Source organism: Tamandua tetradactyla, chromosome 3 (genome assembly GCF_023851605.1).
Source record: "Tamandua tetradactyla isolate mTamTet1 chromosome 3, mTamTet1.pri, whole genome shotgun sequence".
Classification (NCBI taxonomy): Eukaryota; Metazoa; Chordata; class Mammalia; order Pilosa; family Myrmecophagidae; genus Tamandua; species Tamandua tetradactyla.
The window spans coordinates 139,591,674-139,612,752 of NC_135329.1; the positions used below are offsets into that span (position 1 = coordinate 139,591,674).

General features: G+C 39.6%; 1 protein-coding gene across 5 annotated transcripts in view; it reads right to left on the bottom strand.

Annotated features, from left to right (window-relative positions):
* STK39 (serine/threonine kinase 39) overlaps positions 1 to 21,079 on the bottom strand; it is a 332,438-nt gene that overhangs the window by 224,431 nt on the left and 86,928 nt on the right. For all 5 annotated transcript variants that reach the window (XR_013172832.1, XM_077154062.1, XM_077154065.1 and 2 more), the window contains exons 3-5: positions 20,628 to 20,736; positions 17,254 to 17,395; positions 16,022 to 16,077 (exon numbers count right to left, since the gene is read on the bottom strand). Coding sequence is in view for 4 of the 5 variants with exons in the window: in XM_077154062.1 (XP_077010177.1) it covers positions 16,022 to 16,077; positions 17,254 to 17,395; positions 20,628 to 20,736 (307 nt within the window). In the remaining variant the exon portion in view is untranslated. The remainder of the gene's footprint in view (positions 1 to 16,021; positions 16,078 to 17,253; positions 17,396 to 20,627; positions 20,737 to 21,079) is intronic.

Here is a 21,079-nt window from a genome sequence, read left to right on the forward strand (position 1 = left end):
TGCATCTGAGATACAGGTTTTTTGTTTTTTGTTTTTTTTTTACTATTATTATTACTTTTATTTTTTTGTCTATATTAACATTCTATATCTTTTTCTGTTGTGTTGCTACTTCTTCTAAACCAATGCAAATGTACTAAGAAATGATGATCATGCATCTATGTGATGTTGTTAAGAATTACTGATTGCATATGTAGAATGGTATGATTTCTAAATGTTGGGTTAATTTCTTTTTTTCCGTTAATTAATAAAAAAAAAAAAAAAAAAGAAAGTAAAGAGACAATCTACACAATGGGAGACAATATTTGGAAATGATATATCAGATAAGGTCTAGTATCCAGAATATACAAAGAGATTGTTCAACTCAACAACAAAAAGGCAAACAACACAATTACAAAATGGGCAAAAGACATGAACAGACACTTCTTAGAAGAGGAAATACAAATGGCCAAAAGGCACATGAAAAGATGCTCAACTTCCTTGGCTATTAGGAAAATGCAAATTAAGCCCACAATGAGATATCATCTCACACCCACTAGAATGGCCAATATCAACAAAACAGAAAATGCCAAGTGCTAGAGAGGGTGTGGAGAAAGAGGCACACTTATCCACTGTTGGTGGGAATGTCAAATGGTACAACTGCTGTGGAAGGCAGTTTGGTGGTTCCTCAGGAAGCTAAGTGTAGAACTGCCATATGACCCAAGAATACCATTGCTAGGTATCTACTCAGAGGACAGGAGGGCAAGGACACAAACGGACATTTTGCACAGCAATATTTATAGCAGCATTATTTACAATTGCCAAGAGATGGAAAGAGCCAAAATGTCCATCAACAGAAGAGTGGCTGAACAAGCTGTGATATATACATAGAATGGAATATTATGCAGCTATAAGACAGAGCAGTTATGAATTGTGTAACAACATGGATGGACCTTAAAGACATTATGCTGAGTGAGATTAGCCAGAAACAAAAGGACAAATACTGTATGGTTTCACTGATATAAACTGACATTAGTGAATGAACTTGGAAAATTTCAGTTGGAAATAGAGACCATTAGGAGATAGAAATAGGGTAGGTATTGGGTAAACGGAGCTGAAGGGATACAGATTGTGCAACAGGACTGATTGTAAAAATTCAGAAATGGATTGCATAATACTATCTAACTGTAATACAATAATGTTAGAACACTGAATGAAGCTGAATGTGAGAATGATAGAGGGAGGAGGCCCGGGGGCAAAAATGAAATCAGAAGGAAAGATAGATGATCAAGACTGAGATGGTATAATCTAGGAATGCCTAGAGTGTATAATGATAGTGACTAAATGTACAAATTTTAAAATGTTTTTGCATGAGGAAGAACAAAGGAATGTCAATACTGCAGGGTGTTGAAAACAGATGGTAAATCATATTTTAAAATTTTAACTTTTGTGTGAGACTAAAGAAAAAATGTTTATTTGGTACAAAATTTTTATTTTGATGAGTGCATTTCCTAATATAACTTATGTGGACAGCTTAATTGAATACCATAAATACATGAAACCTTGAGTAGGGCATGAGATTTTGCAGGTTTGTCCAGAGTGATGCCCCAAACATTATTCAGAGTGATTCAAACAGTGAATAAAAAAGTATTTGCAAAGTCCCCTTGGGGGAATTGTGAGAAAGGGGGGAAATTCAACTTCCCCAAGTGGAGAATTCCTGATACACTCACAAGCAATGGGGACAATGAAAGCAATAGGCTGAGACCCCAGTCTTGGGGTTTGTTCATATGAAACTGAACCCCGCAAAGGACAGGCTAAACCTACTTACAATTAGGCCTAAGAGTCACTCTCAAAGAACCTCTTTTGTTGCTCAGATGTGGCCCTTCTCTCTCAGCCAATACACCAAGCAAACTCATTGCCCTCCTCCTCTCTATGCGGGACATGACTCCCAGGGGTGTGGACCTTCCTGGCAACATGAGACAGAAATCCTCGAATGAGCCAGGACTCAGCATCAAGGGATTGAGAAAACCTTCTCAACCAAAAGGGGGAAGTGCGAAATAAGACAAAATAAAGTGTCAATGGCTGAGAGATTCCATACAGAGTTGAGAGGTTATCCTGGAGGTTATTCTTATGCATTATACAGATATCACCTTTTTAGTTAAGGCATAATGGAGAGACTGGAGGGAACTGTCTGAAAATGTAGCGCTATGTTCCTGTAGCCATGTTTCTTGGAGATGATTGTATAATGATAAAGCTTTCACAATGTGACTGTGTGATTGTGAATATTTTGTGTCTGATGCTCCGTTTATCTACTTTATTGACAGACAAGTAAAACATATCAATTAAAAATAAATAAATAATGGGGGAACAAATATTAAATTTAGTAGACTGAAATGCTGATGATCAGTGGGGGGGTATGGGTATGTTTTTTTCTTTTTTCTTTTTATTTCTTTTTCTGGATTGATGCAAATGTTCTGAGAGGTGATCATGGTGATGAATATGCAACTATGTGATGATATTGTGAGCTACTGTTTATATACCAAGAATGGAATGACATATGGTAAGAATGTGTTTGTATGTTGTTATGTTTAAAAAAATTAAAAATTTTTTTAAAAAAGGGATAAAGGAGTGTGGGACATGAGGCTCTCAATTCATTCAAAGGATGTCCATGGAAGCCTCACTAATGTGACATTCGAACCAAGATCTGAAGGAGGTGAGCAAAGTGTAATCCAGGCAGAGAGAACAGCTGATGAAAAGGTCCTGAGGTAGGAGCAGGCATGGCAGCTCCAGGAACAGCAAGGAGACTGGGTTGATCGGAGTGGACTGAGGGAGAAGAAGAAATAGGAGATGAGGTTGATGAGCTAACGAGGGGCCAGATCATGTAAGGTTTAGTGGGCTACTATAAGGATTTTACTGTCCCTCTGAGATGGGAGGCCGTTAGAGGATTTTGAGCCAAAGCATGATATAAATAGACTTAGTTTCACAGCAGCATCATCCTGGATGCCATGTAGAGAAGTGACCACAGAGGGACAAGGGTAGAGGGTGAGGACCCCTAAAGAGGCTACTACAATAATCCAGGCAAGAACTTATAGTGGTTTTGACCAGGATAAAGGCAGGTAGGGATAGATGTGGCAAATGACAGGATTTGCTGATGTACTGGACTTAATGTGGATAAGAAAAGAAAAAGAGAGGTCAAGGAATATCAAGATTTTTGGCCTACAAAATTGCAAGTAAGGGGCGCCACCAAACGAGATTGAGAAGACTACATTGTTGGGGGGGAGGGGTGGGCAGGGCATGAGACCTGGAGATTCTCTTGTACTGAAGAATTACACAATTTTTAGAATTAAAGGAAACATGAGAGCCCAAGAACCTCATTTTTCTGGGGTGTGTGTGTGTGTGTGTGTGTGCATGGTCTGGGAATAGAACCCAGGTCTCCCACATAAAAGGCGAGCATTTTACCACTGAACCACCTGTGCACCCCCAAGAACCTCACCTTACAAGTGACACAAATCATGGCAGCAACAGACTTGGCTTAGGGTTCATGGCAAGTTAGGGACCAAGAGGGCTAAATAATCCTTGGGAACTGTGCTCTCTAGCATAGTCTCTCTAATCAAGTATTAAATTATTTTCTATAGAATACATGTCAGCCCTATTTAAATTTCTGAAAAATCTACAATAAATGAGATATAAATAAATTTATTAATCATAAGATGCGATTGACTGAAAACATCCATTCCCAATTCATTCATATTTTACGATACATACATAAGATTTATCCCCAACTAGTCCTAATGTAGCTAAACTAGCTTCCCTAAGAATATGGATCTCCCTCCATATTTACAAATTCTTGAAATGAAATTTTTTATAGTTAACTCTTTGATATCTGTTTCACTTGAACTATAATCTCCATGAAAGCAGAGATGATGTCTCCATTGCTTACCACTGGATCAGCTCAGAGGACTATATCTGGAACACAGTAAATGCTTATTAAGTATCTGTCAACTATCATTTAAGAACACACTGATCCCAATATCTTATGTCACCTTTTCACTAGGGAAGGAGCAAATTATAATGGATGGAAGTTCTGGGAAACAGAAAAATAAAGGGAAAATGATTAAGCAAGAAAATGAGTTGAAGTGCTTTGCTTCCAGTCTAAAATCTCTTGTTTTCCCCAAATCTCAGCAGCTTTGGGTAATAAACAAATTTTAATTTAATAATGACACTGCAGGTCCTTGAAAGGAGGGAGGGTGAGAGGAAGGAAGGCAGGCAGGCTCATTCCCATCTGCCCCACATCCTCCTAGACACTCTTTCCTGAAGTTCAGCCCTGTTGCCCATGCAGCTAAACATGCACAGATGAGGAAAAACTCACCTGGGGGGGCAGAGCAAAGTGGTTCTCCCCTACTGACTTCACCCAGTGAGAATTCCTTAAGGTGTTGCTCAAACAACTGCTAGCAGCTGTTAAAGGATGGAAAGCTGCTTAGAAGCTTCCAAATATTTTTCACTGATGAAATACAGATGGAACAGAAAACTAAGGTTTCCAGAATTGATTGCTTTTCTGGTTCATGCTATTTGTGTCAGAATCCTAAAATTCAGAGAGCCACATTAATTCACTGTGCTCATTTACATACACAAAAAGAATTAATACATAAGAATTTTGGCATAATCTGTTATACTATAATTCACATTATTATAAACTGTTCCTGAAACTTAAAACAAATATTTTGGCTTATTAGAAAGAATTTTATATCCCCAAAAGATTTTAATATGCATTTGTAGTCTATTTTCTTGGGGTGCCCAATGTCTCTTAATTTGTCTCTCCTTCAGTCTTCCTCAAGTTTATTAATCCTGTCATTGTTAGCTAAGTCAGAGCTTGCCCATAATTAGAGCTGAAAAATGTTCCTTGGAAAACTATTTTCAGACTTAAAAATATGTAGTAGGGTACATACCTAAATGATTAAAATATTTACACCCCCTGTCTGTTAAGCCGATGCATAGTTACTTATCTGCACTTCCAGCTCTGCCTAACACAGGCACCTCCTGCCACTGAAAGGCACATGTGCTAGCACAGTTGAGACAGGCTGGCTAGCTTGCCTCGGTTTGGATCACACTGACCAGACGTTCATAAACATGTGCCAGGCACCCTCTGGGGATCCTGAAATGAACAGCCCAGAGTGTCTGCCTTTCAGATGTGTGCAGTCTTGGGGCAGGAGAGGAATGGGACTCGATTTCAGTACAGTTCAGGGTAACAAGCTACACAGCCAGGGTGTGTACCGGGTGCCTTCAAGCCAACAGAGTAAAGTGCTCAACCCAGCAAGGGTGAAGGAGATAGAGCAAAAGGTCAGAAAGATCTCTCAAGGAAAGAACGACTGATTTGAATCCTAAAAGAGAAGTTAGCCAGGTAAAGAAGGAATAATGATATTTAAGGAGGAGTGACAGGAATTATAAGCATTTCAAAGCAAAGCAGAAAGAGAATGGGAAACAAGGCAGGACCTACAAATACCCTTATTAGGGAGCTGGAGATTTATTCCATCAGCAGCCATTCCAACCTTTATGCAAAGGAATGATATGGTCTAGTAATAATAGGGAAACTGATTGGGTAAAACAGGAGGAAAACCAAACTGATATGACAGGAGACAGAGGAAGTGCCTAGCGCCTCACCTCACTAGTTGCCTCCCTAGGACACTGAACACCCTAAATAACTAAATGACACACCCCTCCCCATTTCAATACAGAAAGAATATGAGCTATTTAACTGTAAAGCAGAATGGGTTTTATATCCTCTAACCCTGAAGTATTGTCTCATTATAAAGACGTGGAAGCCGAGGCCCAGAGAGATTAAATGACTTGGTGACATGGCTGGAAAGGACAGCACCAGAATCTGAACCACAGCAGCGTGCTGTCAGTACCCATACTTTGCCCAAGATGCTTATAAGTATGATAACGTAATTTCCTCAGGCCCTTTCACAGCTTCCTGATGCAAGTAAGAGGCTGTCTCAGGAGTATACCAGAACTTCTATCAACTCGCTCAAGGCAACATGCTTTCTTCTCTACAACACAAGAAATTTTATTTTATTTTATTTTTTTGCCGTTAAAGTACACTATCAGGGTCAAAGAGCATGAGAGAACTTAACAGCTATGAGCTTCAAGACAATTTCCTTGCATTACCTTCTACTGCCCCCCTGAGCACTGGAAGCAACTCTAGTTGCATGTTTTCCTGGCAAAAGATTTAGCCATAGGACTTTCAGCCTTTAAGGTGTAGACAGAAGCTAAAAGCATACTTAAGACTATCTGGGTTATAATGTCCCTCCCAGATAAAAGGAGATGCTGCCCTAGGTCTTTCCATTATGCCTTAAGAGAGTAAAAACACTAGAGCATAAGATTGTTTTAGACAGGCTTGGACACGTTGAAAACAGGTATGATGATAACTTCCTAGAGTTCTAGTCTGCCTAAGTTCACTATCCAATTTAATTTTTCTGTTAATAGAAATTAAGATAGAAATTCACACTTATACACAAAATGCCAAAAACACCAATAAGTAGAAATGAGCCTGAGAGCTATTTTATGTGATAAAACAGTGTTTCTAGAAAGTCCTATAGAAATCAAATATTTTGAAATCAATGTTTCCTAGCACATTAAGGACGGCCACTACTTAAAAGAATCCCAAAGTAAATATACTTGAAGTGACCATCCCAAAGTGATCTATTTTATAGGTATTATATGATTTTTTTCTTAGAATAGTATCTCAAATCAGGCTTATTTGTTAGCCAAGCAAAGTATCAAGCTCTTGCTTACAATAAAACAGAGCATCAAATTGGGAAATTAAACTATGCTGCGCAAAGAGCATGGATTTCAAATGACCACTCCTACTTCTATCACATATTATGGCAAAAAGCTATTACATTTACCAAGCTATCTTATCCAATTTTCCAGGTTTATTACCAGGAAGTCCCACATACAGGTTCTCTGAGCAAAGCAGGCAATCACTACATCAAACCTGAAGTTTTCCAGACTGGTGGGATTGCCACTACTGAGCAATTTAATTCTACACCAAGTAACACCTAACATGTCTGCTGTTCCTTATCCCCTAAAATCTCACCAGTGACGCCATGTGTTTCAACATGGAGGAGCAAGGAGAAAGAAGATGCTGAGCACATTCCCTGGTTCAAAATGGAACCGGCCATTATAAAACAGATTACTGAAAAGATTATTTTTGTTTTCAAAGAGACTGCTGCTAGTGTTCCAACCAAAACTGAGATCATCTACATTCAGATTTTGGGTCCTCCCCCACTGTAATCTCCACAGATGTGAATTCACAGGTTCTGGGGCTAGACTGTCAATATTCCGAATTCTGGCTCCACTGCCTATTGTACTTGTGACCTGGGAAATTTAGTTTCCTACCCTGTATCTTAGTTCCTCATCTGTGAAATGAACATAATGATTTACCTTTCCTGTGGACTTGCTGTAAGGACTGCATGTCAAAATATGTTGGCCTGGCATATGGAAAGCTCTCATAGGTGTTATATTATAACAGAAATTTAGGTGGTTTCCACAGAATTTGGACTGTTCTAAATAAAACTAAGCATATTAGCCTTTTTCATCCCACTTGGTTAGGCTCTTTAATCTTCCCTTTCCTGATAAAATATTCTGAGAAAGGAATTTTTACATTATTTTGGTTTCTCAGCTGATAAAAACACATGCCAAAAAATGGCTGGACTTAAACAGTGGGAATTTATTGGCTTACAGATTTGAGGCTAGGAGATGTCCAAAATTGAGGCGTGAGCAAGGCTATGCTTTCACCCTGAAGACTGTGACACTCCCGGGCTGGCTGCCTGTGATCTTTGGTATTTGGTTGTTCTGTTGCAAGGCAATGCACATGATGGAACCTTTCACTTTCTCTCCTGGGTTCTGCTGACTTCCAGCTTCTGGCTTCTCTCTCTCTGTGTCCAATTTCCTTTGCTTATAAGGACTGCAGCCAAATTGGAACTAGAGCCATCCTCACTGAGTTTGGGCACTCCTTAACTACTCACATCTTCAAAGGTCATACTTAGAAATGGGTTCACACCAAAAGGACCAGGGTTGGGATCTGAACATATCTTTTGCGGGGCGGGGGTGGGGGGGCATGATTCAGTCCCCAATAGTCAGCTCACTGGACCACAAAAAGACATGCTTTTCCTGCATGCAAAATACATTCAATCCATCACAACATCCCAAAAGCCTTAAGTAATTTCATTAGCAACACTAAGTACAAAGTCTCATCAGAATCAAGAGCGTGGCTCATCCTGGGGCAAAATTCCTCTGTCTGACGGACTTGTAAAACCTAGAAAACAAATTCTCTACTCCCAATATAAAATGGTGGGAAAAGTGTAGGATAGACAATCCCATTCCAGAAGGAAGAAATTAGAAGGAAAGCCAAGGTCGCAGGTCCCAAACAAATCCAAAACCCAGTAGGGAAAACTCCTTTAGCTTTCAAGTTCTGACAGCCATTTATGGATTGATATCTTGTCCTCTGGGCCCCATGGAGCAGCAGTCCCACTCCTTCAAAGTGCTTGCACAGAGACTATGTTCTCCCCAAACACCAAGATGGTGGTCAAGCTCACCATAAATGCCAGTGCAAAGGGCCCACCATCTCTCAGCACTGGGGTGGCAGCACGACCCTGAACAATGGTGTAAGGCAAGCCCCTTTCAAGCACCAAGGCAGATGGCCTGGATGGGCCCACCCTCTTGGCCTGAGTTCTCTTAGATCCAGACCTCAGCCAGCTTCCATGGTTCTGCCCCTGAAGTCATTCTTCCTTCAACCTGTCCTTTCTTTGTCTATTTCAGCCATTGCTTCTGTTCATGCAAACTTCATAAAAACCTTATTGGCTTTGCATGCAGTTTCAGGATCCAAACTATTACAGAACTCTCCACAGAACCTTTTCCGGATAACTGCATTTCCAATCTTGCTTTCAGTGAAATGGCTGATTGGATCCATGAGGCATACCCCTAGTCTCCTTAACAAAGTCTGTTCTGCTAAACACTTGCACACAGCCAAGTTCTCTGGAGACTCATTTCCAGGAAGCTCGGGGAGGTCTCTGATAGAGCCAGTTCTGGCCATAGTCTCAGAGCACATTATTGGATAGGCTCAGAATTTTCCAAATCAGCAGTTTCTGATTCCTTTGTGCTTAAAAGTCTGATCCTCAGCTTATCCCCTTCCTCCCACATTTTACTATAACCTGCAAGGAGAAAACAGACAGTACCTTTAACATTTAGCTTGGAAATCCCCTCAGCTAAATATCCAAGTTAATTGCTTTCAAATTCTGCCTCCCATCCAACATCAGAACAAAATTTCACCAAGTTTTCTGCCATTTATAACAAGAATCATCTTTCTTACAGTTTCCAATGACACATTCATCATTTCCTTCTAAGGACTCACCAGAGATAATTTTTACATCCATATTTAAACTGACATTCTGTTCGTGACAAATTCCATATTCTCTAAAATGATGTAAGCCTTCTCATTTTTGAGCTGTCACCATGCTTCCAGCCTCTACCAATTACCCAGTACCAAAGCCATTTCCACATTTTTAGACTGTAATAGCAACACCCCAGTTTCCAGAACCAACAAAGTTTTATTTTCCTAGCTGCTAAAACAAATACTATTCAATGGGTCAGCTTAACAGGAACTTATTGGCTCATGCTTTCAGAGGCTTAAAGGCTTCCTTCCTCCTGGGGTCAGCATCTTCAGTCTGTCCAGCAATCTTAGGGTTCCTTGGTGTTTTTGTCACATGGCAATGCATACAGCAGTGTCTTCATTCTCTCCCAGCTTCCACTGACTTTCAGCTTCAATCTCCTGTGGCTTTTTTCTGTGTACAAGTTTCTTTGCTTATAAGGACTTCTGCCATATTGGAATTAGGGAAACCCTCCTTCCATTTGGGAACACCTTAAGAACATCTTCAAAGGTCCTATTTACTAATGGATTCACACCAAAAGGACCAGTGGTTGGGGCCTTGTGCAGATCTGAAAATATTATGCAACCCAGAAAAGCTGTGTTTTAATCCTGATCCAATCTTGTGGGGCGGCTACTCCTTTTAATCCTGATTCAATTTTACAGTGCAGAAATTCTGATTAGATAATCTCCGCAGAGATGCAGCATGCCCAATTGTGGGTGTGAGCTTTTGATTAGATTGAGACATGACTCTACCCGTTCAGGGTGGGTCTTGATTCATTTACTAGAGTCCTTTAAAAGAGGAAACATTTTGGAGAAAGCTCAGAGCTGAAAGAGAGCTGATGTAGAGGTCTGGAGACTGAGGCAGAAATAGCCTAGGTGTTAAGCAAGGACTCACAGAAATAGTGAGGACCTGAAGAGAAAAAATCTCTGGTTCTCAGCAGATGGTAAACTAAGAGAAGAAATCCAGAGTTTTGACCTAGAGGAGCTAAGTGAAGACCCACAGACCTGAAGAGAAGAAACCACTGGCATCAGAAGCTGGAAGCAACGGAACCAGGAACAAGGACCAGTAGATGCCAGCCATGTGCCTTCCCAGATCACCTTTCGTTGAGCCATGGTATCTTTCTCTGGAAGCCTAAGTTAGGACATATTTACGGCCTCAGAAATGTAAACTTGTAACTTATTAAATTTATAAGCTATTCCATTTCTGGTATGTTGCTTTCCCGCAGCACTAACAAACTAATACAGACCTGAACATGCCTTTTGTAAGGACATGATTCAATCCTCAACATACATCAGAAAAGTAAGTGGTATTTTAAATAAAAATCACGATGTTTTCTATTAGGAGAGCAAAAATATCCTTTTAATTTTAAAACAAATGCTCACAACATTCCCAACGTTAATATACATTATATTTAAACAAACAAATGAAAACCTCTCCCCTGCTTAACTTTCATTTCCAAGAACAGGGCATGGGGTGTATAAAGATGTAAAGGAAAATGAGCAAAAGCAGTTTAGTTGAAAACAACATATAATGTGTCAACATGTAGTAGGTGGAAACAAAAAGAGACAGTTCAGCTTCTGCAGTTGCTATAAATCTCTGCCTTCTACTCTTCCAGCCCTCTCTACCACTTTACCCAGTGGTCAAGAACTCCAGTAAAGGATGCAAAAGTTCCTGGTCCCAGTTTTTGTCCTGTCTGTGACCAAGGAAGCAAAACTATCTCCCATAAAGTAGGGAAAGAGGTACTGTCTAGTTGTTCCAAGGAAACACTGAAAAAGTTTTCAAAGCAATAACCTCATTTTACTGTTAAACTAAAAGATTCTACGCTGTAAATACCATTTAAACTCGAATGCTGTGCTCAGGTTGGAGAATACGCAGAAAATTAAATATAGATTTTAAAAAGCTATTGTTCCAGAGATGTATAAACTGCACATTTAAATGCCTGTTAACCCACCATTATAAACCTGGGAAATGGCAAATCTAGTTTGTGTCATTACCAAAAAATGAAGTCACATACACAAGAAAACCCTGGAACGGCTATAACAGAAAGTCCATACTACATGCCAGGCCTGCTCTAACCACTTCACACATTGATTCATCTCACAGCTCCTCAGTGGCTTTCTGAACACAGCAGCCCCCAAGGTGTAACCACAACCACCTACCGGGTCACACAAAACATAACCATCCACTGCAAGGCAAAAACCAAAGACCTGAGAGGGAAAGAAGCCAGGAAGTCTTACCTTGGGGGATCCAAATTTAGGAAAAAGAAGAGGAGAGTATGTTCCAAAATGTCCATTATTGCTCATCAGACAACAATAACAAGGTGGGGTGTCCGGCAGAGTACCAAGTGGCAGAATGAGTCAGAGGTGAACATGCTTTCTCATTTCAAGGGCAGTTCACAGTTTTTTTTGGTTTTCTTTTGTTTTTACCCTTTTAGTGAGGAATGATCATTTTCTTATAAAATAGAGGAAATCAGTTCTACTTTCAATAACAATTTAGAGTAGGATTAACAACAAGTTAAGTTCCAAGTTCCATATTTGCTAAGCATTACCTTTTAATAACTCATGAATCCCCTTAGAGCTGAGCCTCCTGAAAGACGGTACACACCTTCTCCAGGCCGTGCCAGGGATGGGGGGTGGGGGGGACACTGTGGTCCTGCTGGTCTAGGAGAACTTGTCAGAGCAGAGACAGTCATAGCACCTGCTGTGTACGATCCCTACGCCATGCCTACCATGTTCCACTCTATGATTGGGGGTATGAACAGCCTCGCTTGATTTTTCTGTCTGTCTGTCTGTCTCTCTCTTTCACACACACACACACACACACACACACACACACACACACACACAATGAGACAGGTTATATTTTTACCCCTCTTTTATAGGTAAGGAACATATTTTAAAAAGTTTCAGTAACTTGTCCATGGTTACAGGACATTAAGAGGGAGCCTGGGAATTTGAAACAAACCAGTGGATCCCAGAGCAGCTCACTCTGGGACAGGACAGTTTGAGATTTTTACCCACAAATTGTTTCAGCAGTCACTTCTTTAACTGAAGTACTTTTTAAAACTGTCTTCACCCGTGGGGTACAAGCCACTGCCTGGAATGAGGCCAAGATATGCATACATAAGGCACGTACAAATTCAGGAACGATATTCAGCATTAATGCCGAGTCTATTAATAAGAACCACCAAAGTAGAAGGAAGAGACAGATGAATCCAGAATGACCAAAGAGTGATCACTTTTTAATTACTGAAGACAGGTGGTAGGTATATAAGGGGTTAACCACTCCTACTCCTTTCTCTACTTTGGGCTATGTTTGAAATTTTCATGATAAAATATTTTTAAATGGTTTGACTTATTGAGAGTTTATTATATTTACTGAGCCATTTCCTCTCTTTTTTTTTAAACTAGGTCATAAACATATTTACATAGTTCAGAACTCAATACACTATATAGCGAATATGCTAAATAGTCTTACATCAGTGTTTTTTTGTATAATTATATATATTCTTTTTTTGAGCATTTTGAGTTTGTTCTTCTAATAAAACCTAAAGCTATATCCATGACAATTATAACAGAAATTAGACAAGGAGCAAACTGAAATAATTTCTGTTCCTTTTACACAGAAAGTATTTTGTTGGGTATATAAGAAATACTTGAACCAGGAACCTTAATATGAATGTGCTGGTAAAATGCAACTACTTTTGACATACATTATGCTTTTGTTTAGAACGAAAGATGGTAGTTAAGTTGGTCTACTCCTTTCTAATCATTTGTGATATATCCATACAAACAAAAAGGTAGGGGATATCTTTTGGGGGTTATAGGGATATTCTTATTTCTCACCTTTTCTTTCACAAAAGGTGGCATGTTTTATACATTGTTTTCCATCTTGTTTTATTCACTTAACCATGTGGCCAGGTGATTTTTTTCACATCAGCGACAGAGGGCTTTTCATTCTCCTTTACAGCTGGTGGCTAGCCTACAATGTGGACAGCTGCTATCACCAAAAGAGCTCAGAAAATACCCGCATATACATGATACGCCAAACACGCACAGGGCTCTCTGGATAAATTCCTAGCAGTGAGATGGTTATGGTAGTGTCCTGGTAAATAACAATCGGCTCTTACTCAAAAAGTTTCTGATTGTGGCATCTGCTAATTTCCATGGTGTAAATACTCCCAACATGGTTGATTTTAAACAACAGCATGATGTCTGTAAACATGGAGAGGAGAGATGAAATGCACACAAGCAGCTTCTGAGAGCTGGCTCAGGCATCCTACCAGGTTGCTAGATCAAAGGTTCTTCCCCCTGGGGATGTAACATTTTGCACTATATTCTTCCCCTTGGGGATGTAACATTTTGTACTATCAGCAACAATGTATGCAAAAGCCTGTTTCCCCATGGCCTCACCAATAGCATATTGTCCAACTTTGGGATTTCTGAGACATGGTATCTCAAAAACAGTTTTACTCTGCATTTATCTGTTTATGAGTGAAGTTGAGTACATTTTCATATGTTTAAGTACTACTTTTACTTCCTTCTCAGTTAACCCTCTTTTCTTCTTCATTTCCCCCCTTTATTTTTTGATTGGACTAAGCATTTTGCATATTTATTTATTTATTACAACAGCCCTACAAAAGCTAGGATAGGGCGGGCCACGGTGGCTCAGCAGGTAAGAGTGCTTGCCTGCCATGCCAGAGGACCCGGGTTCAGTTCCTGGTGCCCGCCCATGTTAAAAAAAGAAAAGCTAGGATAGAGTCAGGTTTCATGGGATGTGCAGCTTATATAATTTGGGTGGGCCTCTCAAATATAAAGTTAGATACAAGCATAAGTATTTATTTAGAATTTTTTAAAAATCATATCAATTCCTTGGAGGCTTAGAGAGTCAGGCTGTCTCCTAGGATCTTTTTAGACAGTTTAATAAAAATGCTTACATAAAAATACACTTCCTGGTTACAAACTGACTTCCCCTCTCCACCTAGAACACTCTACAGCTCCCAGAAACATACTGCACTCACGAAGACCTTATGGCCTTTCTAGCTGCGCAGGAAATCTGTCTCTGTCTGAAAGGCAGACATTATTACTGCCATCTCACCAAGGGGAAAACTGAGGCTTAAAGATGTGGTCACTTGCCCAAAGCTGCATAGTGCAAATGTGACTCTGGCTTGATTGACTCCAAAGCCTTTGTGTTTAACTGATACACAGAACGCCTCTTCTATTTCAGTGATCTTCAAACAACTATAATATTAGAGTAAATATATTATTTCAGAAAAGAAGACTAACAAAAGGTATCACCTTCATCCTTAGTTCAGCAAAGAAACATCTGACTTGAAACAAATTCCCAATTTCCCTTTTGTACTTTCTAGATATCTCTTCCCTCCTTTAAAAAATAAATCAATATATGGCCCTGTAAGTGCACCTAATGAAATCCAGAGGCCACGGTCACTGCCTTGATTGCTAAACAGGCTGGGGCATCATCTGACAAGTTCACTGACATGCAGAGAGCAGGCAAGCATTGAGACAGCAAGACGACTCAAAGTTTGTCCTTCAAAGTAGGTGGGTTGCTCGCTGAACTTTTGCATTTCAAATGAAAACAGCAGATCCTCAGACCAGTCTGGGGACAAGACTGGGACCCAGGACTACAATCAGCTGTGACCTCATAATTTATTTATGTGAAGACCCTAAGCCCATAGGATTCTCTCACCCCAACTCAAAAATAAATAGGTTAGAAGGCTCAAACATTTGGGGCAAACTTCAGCATCAACATCAGAAATGAGATCAGGGATTTGGACCAAGGATGTTGCTATGAGGTGCTGCCACTATTCACAGCCTGAAAGCCAGAAGGCTGAGCACTTTGCAGTGAGAGGGACAGGCCTGTACAGGGAAGGACCATCCTGTCAAAAATGACAAAAGCATCCCCACCAAGAAACAGCGATGGCTAAAAGATCATGAGACAGAATTTCATGGATATGGAATAAAATAGGAGTGAACATGGATGTGGCTACATTTCACCTCGGGTCTCTGAGGTTACTCCAAGACCTATAACAAAATGAGAGGCTCCCGACAAGAAAGGCACTGCCTGATGCAGTCATTCAACAAACATGTAGTGCATGCACAAGCCTAGCAACTATCAAAAACGGCCACACTGGGCCAGGTTCAAGAGGAAAAGAAACCCTAGATTTTAAGGGTTTCCAAATCTTTCAGACATCTTTTTCAGAAATAAAAGGTTTTTAGTTAATATGTACAAAACTTTAAACTTTCACACTCATCAAAAAGTTTTTCTCAAATGTGATTCTCTTGCAGTTAGAGAAATATCACCATTATTCAATCTGAAACAAAAAACGTAATAAAATTGAAAGATGAAGAAATCAAAACGCAATATAGTAAAAGACCATTACTTATAGGATGATCTAACAGGGATTCATCTAAACAGTAGGAGAGAGGTTGTGCCTCATATCACAACATACTGTAAATATATGTCATGTAAAAACAGGCAACCCAGATACATTCTTGAACCCAGATTACATGCATTTACGCATTTCTTAAGAATAATTCTACACTCCTTGAAACTGTAATACTTCTAAAAATAATAATTTTTATCTTTATCAGTTTTACCTGCTATTTGTACTGAACCATCCTCACCCAGAAGTATGTTACCAGCTTTCAAATCTCTGTTAGAAAAAAGAAAAAAAGAAAAATTAATTGTGGAGTAAAGATATTATGTTGCATCAATTCCTTCAGAAAGATTAAAAAAATCATATAATGAAACTCTGATGTAAATTAATATTTTATAAACACTAAAATCATATCACAGATTTTATAAGTTACAAGAATACACTGTGATTTTATAGTTTAATTATGGGGACTAACTGGGATTTTAGTAGCAAATATTTCATGTTAAATCAGTACCTAGATTTAATTAAATCACTAGTGAGAAGATTATTAGAAATCAACCATAAACTCACAATACTGTCATTTCATCAAGAATTAAAGCCCAGTCTGTATAAGGGTGTTCTACTTTCATCTAAATTTGTTTCTGAGTGCAATTTCAGCGTGATCCCATCACCCTCTTAAACAATGTATCTGATCAGTCTCTCCAACATTCTCCAAGACTTATGGGGAGATACTGGCTGAATAATAGTAATTATAACATCATATATTGCAGTGTACTATATTCTTTACTTTATAGAAGATTGTGCTTAGCAGTGTCAACAGTTAATAAAGAAATAAAACAATTTACAAGTTTGATGTTAAAGTAATAATTTTTCTAATTATTAAAATAAATAATAGATATCATTAAAAATACAGCTCACTTTTAGTTCTGGGTGGGAAATTGCACTAGTATTATTATTGGCAAGCGGTTACCACACGAAAATATTCCTAGGAATGCAAGGAACATTAGCCCATTAAAATACCAGGCACTCAGATTTTATGATGTTTGGCTATTTAGGGAACTAGTATTTTATGTTACACCACCATGTCAAAATAATCAACATATTGTGATATTTGGAACATTCATGCCTGTATTAGAAAGTTAGAAGTTCTGTGGAGTACAACTGAGTACATTTCAAGGGTAGTATATTAACTGATATTTTTAGTGAGTTCACTCCAAGCTTTGTATAGTTTGCTATTATTTCAGTAAAAGCAGATAAAGCAATCTTGAGAATATCAATATACATCATCAAAATTTATTTTCCTGTTTCTTTTGTGGTAAACTTTCTCCCCACCTATTTAGCTTATCTAAGCTAGAAATAATGTCCCTATTTGCAGCAAATGTTTCTACGGTATTCTTTACATGCTAGGACTAAGCACACAGCTGAATTTAAACATCTCCTCGGTGGTCTTACCTGTGAATCTGCCCGTTCCTATGTAGGTAGTCTAACCCTTCCAAAACCTCTTTAAGAATTGTTGCTATTATAGCCTCTTCCAGAACTCCATTTTTGTGTTCTCCTCGGTTGACAATGTATTTTATGATATCCAACATTGAACCTGAGTGGACAGACAGAAGAATTGAAAAGAGAGTTTATAGCACCTTCATTACCTTCTCAGCATGGGGCTTCACTATTTGGAAAAATTAAATGGGAGCAAATATGATTTTTGTTTGCTTATTTAACTCAAATATCCCCAAGGCATACAAACAACCGTATAGCAGCCACGTGAACAGAAACACTAAATCCAAGTTTGCACGAGAGTCAGAGACTCAGAAGAGTTTTCGGGGCTACCTCAGGGTTAGACCCTTTTCCTTAGACGTACAATCGGTTACAGAATCAATAGACAGTCAAGATGTCTGAACCGAAAAACAACAAAAAAGTAGGAGTCCAGGAGAAGACATAGCAGTGAGCTGCTGAAAGAGAAGCTCAGCTCTTCCTTACCACCTAAAATACAAGGGTGTCTGGGATCTGTCCTGTAACTACTTGTTGAAGAGTGCTTCGAAAACTACTGCTTTTCTTTTTCTTTGCTTTCAATATATGTTATGTTATACAATTTAAAAAGTTAAAAAAATAAAAAAGAAAGAAAGAAAAACATAAGGGCGCCGACAGGGGTGGGGGAAATACAATGCCTCTGGATCTCTGCTTATAACCAGAAGATTCCTTTCTGTGACTTTAGGCAATCTTTATTTTCATTTACCTGATGATTGATGTAGTGACTTTTATAATAAAGAAATAAATAGCCAATACGTTGTTACTATAAACACATCAGTATCCTTGGCTTTGTAAATTCATATTTCAACACATATTAATATTGCAAACCTCCAGGTCATTTGAAAAACCATAATTACCTAGAGGTTCAACATTTCTGAAGACTTAACAAACGGTTTATCTCAGGACCTGATTCTGGCTCTAGGCTCTCTATGATGAACTAGGAGGATTGAGTTTCACCATCGGATACGTTTCTATACCAGACTGGCCGCCTGCCCCTCATTAAGAGATTCAATGTGATAAAATATTATGAAGAAAATTAACACATATTTTCCTCCTCCTCAGAAACAAAGCATTTATTTATTCACTGACTGTTGGATTTTGGATCATGTAGAAAACAATAATTCCAAAAACCTTTTTTTTTTTTTTAACTTTATAAGGATATACCACACCAGGCATGCACACATTTCTGGCCTGCCAAAAGAAAAATGAGCAGGAGTCCACAGCTGCCCACATTCACCCTGCCTGTGGAAACCTATTTAAAAGCTGTGCCTTTTACCTAAAGCTTACGGAGACTAAATTGGACTCTTGAGAAGACAATGAAATCTTCCAGCTGGTCCTCAGGAAAGGGGAGGGGGATATTCTGAAGTTCACAGAAGTGAAAAGTTAATCGGAGAAGAGGCGAGTGCCTCGGTGGGAATGGAGCGTCAGGGCTCCGCCCGCTCCCGAGGCCGCACGGTGAGGGCGCACACAGGCGCGGTGAGGGCGCACACGGCGCACACCGCAGTCCGGCGGGCCCAGCGCGGCCCCAGGGGAGGAGCGGGGCCCACACTCAGGGCTGCAGGCCATGCTGGCAGGCCGCCTAGCTCTTTCCTCCTTTCCTTTTGTGCTTTTCCTTTTTAATTAAAAACCCAAATAGGCACTCAAGGAAACAATGACTAATAGGATTGATGAAGACTGGGAGCAGAACAGAATTAAGCTCTCCCAGGCTCCCCGCGGGACCTGCAGAAACAGACCCGAGCCAATTACAACGTCTTCGTCATCTCATTTCTGGGCCTTTGCTTGATCCCAGATAGCTCCTTGGAAAAAAAAGGGGGGAGGGGAAGGAAAGAAAAGAAAGAAAAAGGTGAAGGTGCTCTCTAAGTTCGCCTTACCGAACATGGTTTGCAGATAAAAATTGATTCTGTATCATATAAATTCTGCTACTCTAGTTTTGGCTCTGTCCAAGCATGACAAAATATTCTCCTTGCCTGCAAAAATCCTCTGCTCCTACGCCACACTGTGTGTGTCTCAGAAAGATAGACAGGAAGTGACGCCGCAGAGAAGGAACACAGCAGAGATGCGCGTATGCTGGCTGTTACTAAGAAATCACTTGGGCTTTCTGCGCTTCAGTTTTTGGTTCTGTAAAACGAAGGTGATAACACTCGCAGTGTAGCACAGTTTTTAACTCAACAAGTCCTAAAGTCACAAATTCCAGCACTTAACAGTTACCAGTTGTGTGACCTTGGGCAATTCGCTATCCCCCTTTAACTTTGGTATAGTTTCTGAAAAACGGGATGGTGACACCGATTACTTCAGCGTTGCTGTCAAGATTAAATGAGATATGGTAACTAAATTGCTTCAAACAGAACATAGTCAGGGAATAACTGCTGGATAAAGTTAATGGTTATCTTACCATTTCCTATCTTATAGGGATGTTAAATGACTAAAATATAAAATAAAATACAGGAATGTGAATGTACCTTGTAAATTAAACTGTTCATGACTTGTATAACTTCAGCGATCAGGGACTAAAGAAAAAAGTTCTTTTCCCTTCCCCAAAGCGAAATCATGTTGAAATTAGTGTCACTTCTAACCAGCATCACATGCAAATAATTTTGCATGCATTTCTCATCATTTCAACTAAAATAGCATTTATTGAGCACTCGCTGGGCTCCGGGTTCAAAGAATTACAACTGAATTAGACAGCTTTTCTTCAAAAAGTCCACAATGTAAATAAATCTGCACTGTCTGATTTGTAGCCACTCGCCACCTGAGGTTATTCAAATGTTAATTAAATTCAATAAAAACACAGTCCCTCAGTCACATGCGGCTAGTGGCTACTAACAGCACAGCTACAGAACATCTCCAGCGTCACAGAAAGTTCTATTAAACAGCACTACAAGAGCCTGTTATATTGTAGTGTGTTAAGGTTGTGAATAGTGTTAAAAAAAACAATGAGTTTAAAGAGGAAGGACTGGTTGACTTTTTTGAAGACAGTATGAATAACTGCAGAAAACATGTGAGGGACAGCATAGGTAAGGGTGCAGAGGCATGGGGAGCCCGGTTTTCAGGGAGCCTCACCTACACCAAGCCTGGGGTATTTAATAAATGGGAAAAAAAAGGCACAGATATTCTAGAAAGTTCAGCCAAATTACAAAGGCCTTGAATGTCAATGCTAAGAAATATGGGCTTTATCTTAATAGGCAGTGATAAACCAAATAAATCTTTTAAGCATTGGTGCGAGGGGGTCAAACCTAAACTCTTCTTCAGTATGCTAGGGGGAAAAAACTTGTAAATGAATAACAACAAAGGCCACTTACCTCCACTCAGTAACTTCATAACCAGCCAAAGTTCATCTTTTACCACAAAAGAGGTGTAATAGGTCACTACGTTAGGGTGGCTGCACTGACTCATGGCTTGGATTTCTTTCTATAAAGACAAGAAAACATGACATAGTATCATGGGTTGAAAAGTGGGAAATGAAACACAGTTGAGTACCAGGGTAACATTTCTACTTAAAGACGTATCTGGGCGAAGGCCTAAACCATTACTTCAAGGGTGTTGCCTATGGACTAATTCTCTCACCCTCGTCATCAACGCTCTAGAATTGAGAGGCCTCACAGGCCACAGCGCCCTGCGGACCAGCCACAGGACCGAGGAACAGCACATCGCCCAGAGAACCCCCACTCTTCCAAAAGAGACCCCTGCTGCACGTGACTAGGCGCCTCCCACCTGCACCGAAGGCCTCGACAGAGAGAGAAAAGACTGGGTG